Source organism: Protopterus annectens, chromosome 3.part0 (genome assembly GCF_019279795.1).
Source record: "Protopterus annectens isolate FY-2018-M chromosome 3.part0, PAN1.0, whole genome shotgun sequence".
Lineage (NCBI taxonomy): Eukaryota > Metazoa > Chordata > Ceratodontiformes > Protopteridae > Protopterus > Protopterus annectens.
The window spans coordinates 424,719,849-424,732,485 of NC_056731.1; the positions used below are offsets into that span (position 1 = coordinate 424,719,849).

At 41.8% G+C, this 12,637-nt stretch overlaps 1 protein-coding gene across 1 annotated transcript in view; it reads right to left on the reverse strand.

The window, feature by feature from the left end:
- Positions 1–3,350: 3,350 nt before the first annotated feature.
- F13A1 (coagulation factor XIII A chain) overlaps positions 3,351–12,637 on the reverse strand; it is a 1,111,088-nt gene continuing 1,101,801 nt past the window's right edge. Inside the window, exon 15 of the mRNA XM_044064861.1 lies at positions 3,351–3,840. Within this exon, the coding sequence (XP_043920796.1) occupies positions 3,702–3,840 (139 nt within the window). The 3' untranslated portion in view covers positions 3,351–3,701. The remainder of the gene's footprint in view (positions 3,841–12,637) is intronic.

The window sequence follows — 12,637 nt, forward strand, 5'->3', positions numbered from 1 at the left end:
GATAAATGCACAGTCAGAAATCAGGCATACCATAAGAACTATTTTTTAACAGAAAATAGGGATTTCTTCTTGCAAATCCTCATCTTATATTAGGTTGCATTGAGTATAAATGTGTAGAAATGTAATATGAATGTAATGCAAATGTCTCTTTACTCTTCTATGAATTATTGTATTGAATTGAAAATTTGTTTTGTTGAACTATTTCTACTGAATTGTATTTTTTTTTCTTTTTAAATACTTTGTATATAATTTTTCAGAGCTTTTCTCCCCAGGTCTCCACTGAAAATGGGCTTTTTTGTCCAGTCAGACATTACCTGGTTAACAAATGTAATAGATAAACGAATAAATAAATACATAAATAAATAAATGCAAGTGGGTGCTCTGTGTAAAACTAAATCAGGCAAGATGACTAAATGAATATGGTGAAAATGCTAGGCATACAGAAAATCAGGCATGTGTATTTAAAGAGTTATTATGCTTAGTATTGTAAAATTCAGTGCAAATTAAACAGAATAATTGTAGTGTGGAAACAATAATAAATGGCATATCAGTCAATTAGAAGTTCACAATTCAATCAACAATGGCAGAGAGAGATGTAAAAAGTGCAGGAAATATCCAAATCATTTTCCGGTATGGGTCGCTGAACCTAATCCTCATAAATAGTGCCAGACTTCTGTAACTGATGGTAGGATTGGATTAGCATACCAGAATTCATAAATTACCTTGCCTTACATTGGTTTGACTGCTGAAGGAGACATTATGCTTATCTTGACTACCACATTTAACACTCTGCTTTTATTTGTTCTAGTCCTGCCTTCCCCCATTAATCTTTCTCCACCCATCCCATACCCCTTTTCATAGTTGTTTAGCTCCCCTGCCCACTCCCATTCTGATAGTCAGCTCTATGGGCCTACAACTCTCTCTGGGAAGAAGTACTTTTGGAGATCCAGAAACTAGTTATTCTCTGCCTATGCCTCTTCTTATCCCTCCGTCCTTCCTGGTCAGGATGTTTCCTTCAGATATTCCTGACATATGGCTGTGCATCTCCATCATGTCCCCGACTCTCTACTGATCTCATATGTCCACCAAACATAATGGCTCACACTTTTTCTTCTGATCCCATTTGAGAAGAGCTCCAGCTCCTTCTCTGTGGTTATAGCCATTCCCCTCCAACTCACTGACCTTTCTGATGTTTTTTCTCCTGCTCATTTCCAGCACCTGATATTTTCCCCTTCAGGGTTGCACCCAATACTCAAGCTGTGCTATGGTCAGAGTCTTGTAGAGTGGAAGCCATTACTTATTTGCTTCTGGAGTCTGTCTCCCTGATGATGTACTCCAGCATTCTGTTTGCTGTTGCCACTGCCTCTCACTGTACCCCCAGAGGTCCTGTCCTCGTGCAATCAGCAACTCCAGATCCATTTTCTGCCTTGGGGTATCAGTATTTGGTATGTTTTATAAAGAATATCAACTGCCACCTTTTTGTCCACTTAATCAGCATTTCTGCATCCTTCTTTGTACTGTTATCACCACCTTCCACTGCTGCACTCACTGTTGCTGTCAGGGAAGAGGATGATCTTATTCTCTTCTCTCAAGTATGTCAGAAACAACCAGACTGAAGAATACTAGATCCAAGACAGACTCCTGTTGTACTCATGTTGTACAGTTTAATCACATTCCTAATTCTTGAATCATCTCCCTTATCACAATTGCCCATGTCTTAACATTCCATCAGAAAGAAATCTTCCACTCAGTTTTAATCTCACCACAACATCCCCAGTTTTCCTTCCATGTCATGAATGGGACTGAGTTAAAGGCCTTAATGAACGATAGGTAGAGCATGTCTATTGGCTATCCCCTGACATGTTCACCTACAACTCAGTCATAAAATTGTGTAAGTTTTGACTGACAACTCTTTCTTTTTATGATACTGTTCTGGTTGCTGTCATATGGATTGTTCTTTAGAAATGCTAACATCCTTTTACTTGGATTCTCCCTATGACTCCTACTGCCACTGTCGCCAACAGGCTCATAGTACCCTGAATGTTTTTACCTGCCCTTTAGACAAGGGTGCTATACATACTATCCTCCAGCCATCTGGTACTTTTACACTAGCTAGTGATCTGTTGAAGATCTCTGTCAGAGGTCTGTTAACACACTGGAGAGATTTCTGAGGAGTCTGCGAGGTAGTCCATCTGGTGCTTGATCTGACCAGTTCCCGCTGAACCAACTTCCCTGCTGTTAGTGTACTGCTCCTTTCAGTCAGCCCTGCCTCTCTCCCAGCATGGTACCCTCGCTTTGCTTTCATTTGCAAAGAGTGAAGCAAATCATTCATTTCCTCTTTTTCTTAATCATCTGTAATCTCTCCTCAACTTTGCTCATCATGGACAATTCTGTCCTTCCCTTCACCATTTCTGCTTTGTACCTAAAAATGTTTTCCTTCTTGATCCCTTTTGCTGACTTCCTTTCAACTTTTGCATTTGCTTCCCTTATCATCTTTGTTGTTCTTCTGCTAACCTACTTGTATTGTGCCGCCTCCATTTCTCTTCTCTCTTCTTTCCATCTCTTCAATCTCTTATCTTTTGTCTTGACTGCTAGTCTCATCTCCGTGAAGCCACACTGGCTTCTCACACAAACAGCTACATATTCATTGCCCAGCACTTGCAAAACACTAGGTAAATTCTCAAACAGTAATTATTAAACAGTATGCCACTGTGGGAAATGTATTATGGCTAGATGTGGTTCAGGCATAAGATAATGCAAAATTTCAAGTAGAATGCATATCTTCTCATGGGATATGCATAAATATAAAATCTTAAGAGGAATATTATTCAGTAAATTGCAAATGTAATTTGATATTATACTTTAATAGCTACTGGTAGCATTAGATATTGCAAAGTCAGAAAGACAAAAATTGCTCTTTACTCAAAAGGAGGGTACATAACTAAATAAGCTACATATTTTACCCTGGCATGCAGCAATCACGACCTTCGTCATATAATTAAAATGGAAGATTTTTTGGCAAAGCCACTAATTTGTGTGTCCCATGGGGCTTTACTCCAACCACAAAAAATTAATCTTTTGAGCTTATGGATTTTATGTAAAATGTGCAGTTCAGTCTCTCTCAGGCTGCAATTAATTACTGATCAGAAACAACAGTTCACTGGCAACCATTCTAACAGTAAGCAGTTGTACTGCTTGTAGCCGTTTAGTGAATACATTTTCCTGTGCAGTGTCTATTACCCAGTTATATTTCCAGACATGTAGTTTTCAGGTAGCTACAAAATGAAGAATAAAAGATGACAGGTAATGTCCAAAATATTAATAAATGGAAAAATAAGTACAAGGAAAACTTTTTTATTAATAAAGTCACGCAAAAGTTTATTACTGTACTTGATTCCGAGTAATACATAGCATTCAGGCATATGGAAAACAATGAATAAATCTAATGATAGAATGCAATAGCTTTCCATTTATAACAGATGTACTAGCATGAACTGCAAATGGCCATAACATTCTGCATCATAGGCTCTTTCTGTAACTTGCTGTTTAACACAACTCTGCTGCATGCTTATATTCCCTGACAACAAAAGCCATTTTAATCTCTTATGATATGATTCATCACCACAAAGCTGAGGAATCATAAAAGTAAATAAACACATTCATTATTATTTCCTTGCTGTGCAGTGGCACTTGTTCACCACTTATCTCACATTTATTTCAGTCTCCCCATACACTTGCCGTAGAGCATCACAATCGAGACTTGCAAAGCATAAGTGAAGGCCAGGTCTCCATGGTACAAACTTGACAGCCCATGATACAGTTTCATTTGGAGAGATATAACTGTAGTAAGAAAAATGCAAGTTACTTGTTAAAGTACAACCTAGAACTGTATCTCAGACTGAAAATCAATACATTTACTTTGTACGATGAAACTCTTCAAAGTGAAAGTGTTGTAAAACGCAACCACACCATATCAAGGTCAAAACATTCACTGTGTTTATGACACTGTCAAGTCAAAGAAAACACTTAAACCTTAATAAAGGAAAAGAACCATCTCTATAACTGTTCCACTACAGGATTATAATCTATGTGCATATTATCCAGTGAAACAATGCACCAAGACCTGAAGCAGATTGCTTTTGTAAAAAGAGGCAGTTGTCTGCATTAGACTACATTATTTATACATCAGGAATACTAAACATTGAGCAAATCTAATAAGTATTTTACAATAAGGCGTGATGGCAAGTTTTTATTGAGGGCAGACCATCACATTAAATGCAGTTTGCTCTGTGACACTCAACACTTTGCTAGTGAATATAAGTACTGCAACTGTATGTCGTTAAGATAAATAGTTTTACAATACTTACTTTTTCAGTAAATCTGAAGAATTTGCATTGCAAAAATTGCTCATTAGCTGAAGATGGGCAAAATAATCTAGAAAAAGTATGACAGGCACACAGCCCCATACATACATGCATGCACACAAACACACACACATATACATGCATATATCTATGCAACTATATATATAGGTTAGGTTCATAGGTTCACACTAGGCTATCTGCCCGAGGGCATTTACAAGCCTAGCCCATAGTTTTGTGGCTTACGCCACCCCTTTAGTATGGGGAACTATACCCATTATTTTGCTATGCCTCTGTCGAGCAGTGACACTGAGGTAATCCCTGGGGTATATCTGCGATCTCCCATCCATTGGTCAAGATTTCTCTTGAACAAGGCCAGTGAGGTGCTCTGCCTCACATATACCGGGATTTTATTCCACAGCATAGGGAGTCTTTGGGTGATGAATCTATCCCTCCAGCACGTCCTATTAATAGCCGTGTCGAGGTTTAAGTCTCCCGCCCTTGTGGCTCTGATGGATCTAGAGTTTTTGAGGTGCAGCATATTCATCAAATCTGGGTTTGACATGGCCTTGTATGTTAGGCAAACGTCACCTCTGAGCAAGCGTGGCGACTGAATAGAGCTGGAGTTCTTTCAGTCGGGCAGCATAGGACAGATGTTTGAGACCCTTTATCCTTTTGGTGAGGAACTTTGTGGCCTCTCCAGCTGCTGCAAGTGTCGGGTCAGATACATTCGAATGGGGCATTGTACTCAATCATTGGTCTGATGAGTGATGAGTATAGGGAGACTATGACCTCCCTTGATCTAGATGAGAATCCCTTCATGATAAGGTGGGCAATGTAGAAGGTCTTCCTAACTACTTTAGCTACATGGGTGTCGAATGACAGACTACTATCAACCTGGGTCCCCAGGTCCCTGATAACTTCTTCTGTGCTCAGTGGATTGCCACCTATTTGGTAGCTAGGGGTAACCTTGTTTTTCCCGAAGGGTATGACTATGCATTTTTTGGCATTTAACTTTAGGCCATGACTCTGGCACCAGTTATCCGTTTCTGTGAGGCCCTTCTGAAGGATATCTGTGTCAGATGTGTTTTCTACTATGGCGCCCAGTTTGCAGTCATCTGCAAACTTTGTCAGCCATAACCCTCCTGTGTTTGCTTGTACTTCCCAAAAGTAGATGCCAAACAAGAGTGGGCCCAGGACTGAGCCCTGTGGTACACCACTTGTGACAGGCTTTGAGTCTGACATGGCGCCAGCAACTCTGACCCTGTGGGTTCTGTCACTCAGCCAGTTTGCAACCCATCTTGTGATGTATGGGTTAACATTTAAGCTGATGAGTTTTTCAATGATACCCGAGTGGGGTATTGTATCGAAGGCCTTCGCCAGATCGAGGTAGGCTGTATGGACTGCCTTTCCCTCATCAATGGCGTTGGTGACTGTTTCGAAAAAGTCAACCAAGTTTAGAAGGCATGATCTGCCTTTGACAAAGCCAAACTGGGATGGATCCAAAGTCTGCAAATTCCCTATGTCTTTATTTATGAGGTCCATTATGATCCTCTCCATGGCTTTGCAGATAAGGCTTGTCAAGCTAATGGGCCGGTAATTACCAGGGTCGGTGGAGGCACCGCCTTTGTGAAGTGGGACCACAGTTGCAGTGCGCCACTCCTGGAGTGCGTATCCAGAGGTAAGACTATGATTAAACAGCTGTCCTAGCTGTGGGTTTAATTCCTCGTTGAGTTCGTGGAGCACACAGCCGGGGACACCATCAGGTCCCATGGATGCTGTGTTTTTGCTTTGGAGAGAGCAGTTCTCACTTGGGCGTTGGAGATGTTTGGGGGCTGCAATCGCTTGGTATAGATATCTCTCCTTTTGGGGAGGGGAGAAGTTTGCACTGAACCTGTCAGCCAGTATGTTGGCAATGTCTGTAGGATCAGTAATCTTCACATCATTTTGAACTAGTTCTGAGCATATCTGGGAGTTTCCTCCCAGGTTTCTAACATAGCTAAAGAAGGCCTTATGATTGTCTTTTGAGTCTTTAGCTATTTTTCTCTCAAAATTTGCTTTGGATGATTTTATGAGAGCTCTTAGTTTTTTACTTATAGTGATCATGGGTGTCTTACCTTTTAAGGATTTTGCTCTATCTTGTAGTAGCTTCCTCCTTTTGTTGTAGAGTTTGTTTATGGCTGGGGTCCACCAGACTGGACGCTTGCCTTTGGTACAAAGAGTCTTTGTTTTGCTTGGGATTGCTTTATCCATGCAGTCCTGCAGGTGCTGGTAGAAGGCATTTGTAAGTGATTCAGCGGCTTGAGTACTGTTTTCCGCCGGCTCGGGGGCCTTAAAGGAGACCACACTAGTCTTTAGAAGTGTGAAGTCGGCTTTCGAGAAGTTCTTTACTATGGTCTTTTTTATTTCAGGTGGGGGTGGGATGAGGACCTCCAGTGAGATTAGTTTGTGATCTGATCTCACCAGTGAGGGGTATACTTTCGGTGTTGAACATTGTGCTCCCATGTTCGTGATGATGAGATCAAGTATGTTTTCTCCTCTTGTGGGGATGGTGACTAGTTGTTCCATGGCATTTGAGTTTATGAATTCCAGGAACTTTTGGGCTAGGGTGTTTGGGCTTGAGTAGTGTTCCCAGTCTATATTAGGGTAATTGAAGTCACCTAGTATGATGGTGTTTGGTGATACATTTATCCCCTCTAGTGTTTTCAGGAAGGCCATGTGAGGTTCCCGAGTCCTGAGTTTGTGAGGGTGGCCTGTAACATGCTACAATTTGCAGAGCAGTCTTGCCTATGGTTAATTGCACCTGGATGGTCTCCGATGCATCGTGCGTTGCCACCAGTCTTGAGGTGTGGGTGTCCTTGATGAATATGGATACCCCCCCTCCTTTCTTGGTATTGTCCGGATTTTGGGGCCGGAACGCATGATAAGAGGTAAAACCTGATAGTGCTGGGGTGCTCTCAGGAGCCTTGAACCAGGTTTCTGTCACTGCACAGACATCGATGTTCTCCATACTGAGAAGGGCCTCGAGTGCGTGCATTTTGAGATTTAGACTTCTGGCATTGAGCAGCATTACCCTTAGTTTTTTCCTTTTTGTGTTCTAGGGTGGTAGGTTTAGAATTTGAGCCTTGCCTAAAAAGGCACTATGGGGTGGCAAGAGCCTTTGCCAATATCCGGAATCCCAGGGTGACAGGTGCAAGCCGTCCCTTGCGAAGCAGCATGGCTTGTCCAGCATGTCATCCCAGGCAGACAGACATTGGATCCCCTTTGAATGACACCAGAGTTTAAGCCAATTGTTAAAGCTGATCATCTTATCTCTGTATTGTGGCATCATTCTTGGTGAAGGTAGGATACTGCTCAAGGTCAGGGTCATACCTGCCTGGGCTACATAATCAGAGAGCTCCTCAATGTCTCTTTTCATGTAGTCCAAGGAGGTACGTCTCAGGTCGTTTACACCAGCGTGGACAATGACTGAGTCTTATTTGTACCTGCTGTTGAGAGACCTGAGTGCTTGCGTTATGTGGCGGATTCTAGCGCCCGACAGGCAGCTTACTGTGACCTTCTCCTTACTCAGTCTGGTGAGCGGGACGTCAGTGTGTCTGACTATGGAGTCACCAATGACTAGTGTGTCTGGCATTGTGTTTGGCCTTAAGGGCTGTGACTGTTTGACACTCTGACTGTGAGGTTTATGTGTTGCAGGTGTTGTGTTCTGAGGTGGTGGTTGTTTGGGTGTCTGCTTTGGTGGCCTCTGCTGTTTTGGTAGACTTTTGTTCAGAGCCGAGTATGTCTTTGTGTGTTTATGTGTATGATTTGAGGTTGTGATGGTACTATGTGAGACTGGGTCTATAGTGTGCGTGGTAACCTTCTCCTCCTGACTGGTCTTGCCAGTCCTATGTTGAGAGAGCTCAGCCTCCAGTTTGGCCGTATAGTTGCATCTCTCGCATGTATTTGTGTTTTGTGGGAGGAGGAGAGGGTTGTCTGTGTACATGAGGCAATTGTAACATTGCCTCAATATTCCCAGGTTCACCAGCTGAGCAGGAGAGGACACTAGCAACTGATCCCTCGACATGCTAGAAGGACTAGACAAAAACTTTAAAAAGAGATTCCGGGGACGTGGGTGACCGAGAAATGGGGGTTTGCCTTTTTGGGGTGCTATCTATAAGAGTGCCGTATCAAGGTAATAAGTACTGTAGGAGCAAGTGCTAGGTTTAACAGATAGAGAAAAGTCTACTTGGAGTCAAGTAGAGATGATCTTTTTAGGTATTAGAGAAAGTGCTAGTAATATGTCATCACTGAGATGACATTGCCAAAAGCTGACTTTTATGAATGACCACAATGCTGAAGGATTTCACAAAGTAAGCATCCAGCTGGCCACCATCTAACCACAAAACACACCACACTACCTGAAATCCACCCAAGTGGGGGGGGGGTATTCCCCCCCACACCCCTAATGCGGGTGCTGCATTCCATCCCCCACCCCCCAACTAAATATACCAAATTTGAGATAACACTACAGTGGGGAAAAGGGCAAATTTCCCCTTGTTGGCCACCTGGATACTTACCCTGTGAAATCCTTTGGCATTGCGGTCATTTGTTAAAGTCAGGTTTCAGTGATGTCGTTTTCGGTAATGTGGGTTTTCATTCTTTTGAAGTAGACCCATATGTATAAATACATATATATATATATATATATATATATATATATATATATATATATATATATATATACATATACACATGGGTGCAGGGCACCCAATCAAATGTATGCCATGCCGACACCTGTCTGTTCACCATCACTTAGTCGATGGAGAGAGATGGTCAGAAGTTGAGCAAAATTGATATTCCTCATGTATGGGACTATCCCCTTTCCCCAGGAATTATGCAATCTCAGAGTTAGCATATATAATTAGTAGGGGGCGTGTGAAGTACAGGGTGGTTTGTCCTCCTGCAAAAATACCTGCCCTCGATTTAGTCTGCTCCATGGTAATCCTTGGAGGATGTAAATAATATGCCGATATTTGTGAACTTGATATTACAATGTTGATCTCCTGAGTGTTGGCATAGTGTACATTCAATGTGGTGCCCTACACCCATAGACATCTATTAGTGTGTGTGTGTGTGTGTGTGTGTGTGTCTGTGTGTGTGTGTGTGTGTGTGTGTGTGTGTGTGTGTGTGTGTGTGTGTGTGTGTGTGTGTGCATACATCATACCTATCAGCTGAACAGATTTTCACAGAATGTCCAGATTTTTGCCTTGTATTTTTGGTCTGATCCTCATAGAATTTGTAGAATTCTGGCAAATTATTGGGAACTGAATTCGCGAAATAGTGACAGCTTTTTGAGTTTCAGACTTTATATCCTCCAGAAAAAGCATGCTAACATAACATCTATTATTCTAGCTACTCTGTAAGTCTAAGAGAGCAATATTTAAAATCTGTCCCTATTTTTGCCCTTTGTCCCCTCATTATTATTGGCTTCGTTCAAATTTCTCATGTTAAGAAGGTGAGAGAAATGGTATACATGTGCATGTATATTCATGAGTCTAGAAGCATACAGGTTTATAAAAAGAAGATAATTTCCATTTCAAAGCAGTAAAAAACATAGAAACTGCCCCTCTTTACAGCAGATTTTGTAGTCAATCCCCAGGATTTAATAAAATCCATGTAGGCACAATGTAGAGCCTATACAGAATGTATCCGTGTACATGGCCACAGTTCCCTCATGCCAGCAGGCCATGCATATTAATGATGGTGCACTGCCAAGGGAGAGCAGAGTAACATGGATATTGAATCAGTGTACGTAGAGATGTAGAGACTACCAGTGGCTGCAGATGAGTGTGAGGCTCCCTGTAATGCTTCCCTCCACTGTTGTAATGTTGTGAAGTGTGTCAAATGTATAATATGCCATTTTTATGATCTGTTATTTTTTTAATTACTTTTTTTCACACTGCATGTTTGGAGGCACAGTGCCAAGTTGTGCTCACATACTGACAGCTGACACCTGGCAGACATCTAAAAATATAAACTGGATGTAATTAATTATTTATGTACTTATTTTTTAATTTTCATTTTCATGGCATGGAGCACAGCAGAGCTGAGCGGAGCTCATACATACATGGCCGACACCTGCCAGACATCTAAAAATAGAAATCAGTTGTAATTATTTATTTATAGGTCTTTTTAAGCATGTTTGCACATCATGGTGCTCAGCAATGCTAACAGGTAGCCTAGTAGTATATGTGAAGGTATACTAGCTTTTATAACATCCAGCTAGCTACATGGGTAGAGTTACGGTGTTACGTGTAGTATGTCCTAGGTTCAAGTCCATAACAGGCAGAAAATGTCTGTAAATGAACATAATATTATTTATAACTTTATGAAATTATTGTGAATTTTCGCACTGCTGCATTCTACTAAGCACTGCTCATTCATGCTAAGGAGTGCATAAACATGCTAACGGCTAGCAATGTTTGCGCAGTGCTAACCCTTGCTAAAACCATGGTTCTGCTAGTTTTCATGCCGCTTGCCTTCACTTAGCTTGTTTGTGTGCTGCTAAGCAATACAGCACTTTTTCTGAATATTTTTTGACTATTGTCCAATGATGTGCAAGGACAGGAAAACGGTATATATTAAGGCCAATAGGCAGGAATTCCACAACAGTCATTGGAGTTCAATCAACTGTTGGTATGGCTGGTGGTGTTAGCAAAGGTATGTGCTTTTGGGTGCAGAAGTGGGGCATTCAGTAGTCCAGGGTCATGGTCAGGCTCCTTGTTAAAAAACATGAACCCCGACTGATGCAGGGTGGATTCCAGGGTTCAGAGTGTAAGGCATAGGCCTGGGACTGTTTGACCAGGGAGCTCACCAGTGCTACTGGTATCCCCACACAGGTGAGCAGTGTCATCATCATTATGACAACCTGAAAAGGAGACAGTGGGTAACCTTGGACACCTGGGTCCAAGAGGTGACAGCAGGAAATGCCCCACAAATACGTAAGTAATTTACCCTCTCTTTTACTAATATACAAGCTGAATGTCTGCAAAACTGGTATGCATAATGGTGTGCTTCTCTCCCAACAGCTGCAGCTGAGACGTCTCTCAATGTTGAGTCCCATGCTGGGCACCTGGCAAGGTTGAGCCGTGAGAAGTACGGATGTAGTATGCTAACTGTAGTGCAATAAGCAAGAAAGACTAAAGCATTTACTGCAATAAAGTATACACAAGAAGACTATAGTGGAATAACTGGGCAGGTAGTCCTGTAGTGCAATAAAGGGGCAAGTGACCTGTAGTGCAATAAATGGGTAATTAGAACTGTAATGCAATAAACAATAGCAACAACAGTAAGAAAAATGGTGTTCAGTAGGACTGCTTTGTCATAACCATGGCAGTAGAGCTGTATGCATTGCTTGTCTATGGTAAGGTTGCTGCAGTCAAGTTTAGCCTGCAAACTATATTGCTTAACTCATGGTTCTGTCCAAGGCTGTCTCCGGGCTACTTTCAGTCACATAATGCTCTCTGTTCCTCCTACTTCAGGTAATAAAGGTATATGGGTGAGGTAGCCCACTCCATAGACAGATATTGTGTGTGTACTTTACAGATATTTCAAAGCAGTAACAATGCAAAATGTTCACCAGCACTGTTGATAGTACAATAAAGCTGTTTTAATTTATGTAGAACTGTTGTATTCCATGCATGTCTGTTCTACTGTCAGTGCATTGAAGGGTGACCTAATGGTTAAGGTGCTTGCCTTACAAACACAAGGTACAGGGTTTGAGTCTCACAAGGAATAATTGGCTAGGCTTAAAATGGCTCACAAGGGCAGTTAGCCTAGTACTAATCCATGAACCTATAACACTGTAATAGTTCTAGAATGCAAAAAAAATGTCATGTAACTTGAACTGCTCAACTCATTCTATGGTTCAAGATCATCTTCAGCACACTGTCACATAATACTCACATTTTCTCTCTCCTCTGGAACAAAAGGTATAAGAGTGTCGGTAGCTCATGTTATGTGCAGATATTCCTCCGGATTTACTAATCTTCCGTGCAGGACTAATCTAGTCCTGCACAGAAGTGGCAGTTGAAGAGGACGGCAGAGCGCCATGCATATTAATGAAGGCGCGCTGCCTGAACTCCTAATGCTACACATAGCGTGGACGAGTGCAGGGGGCGTGTCTGAGAGCAGAGCTCTCAGAATAAACATGCCCCTGCAAAGTAGAACAGAAGAATGTGTAAATAAATGAGCGAGACCACTCATAGGTGTCCGCATATCTCCACCAACAGTCC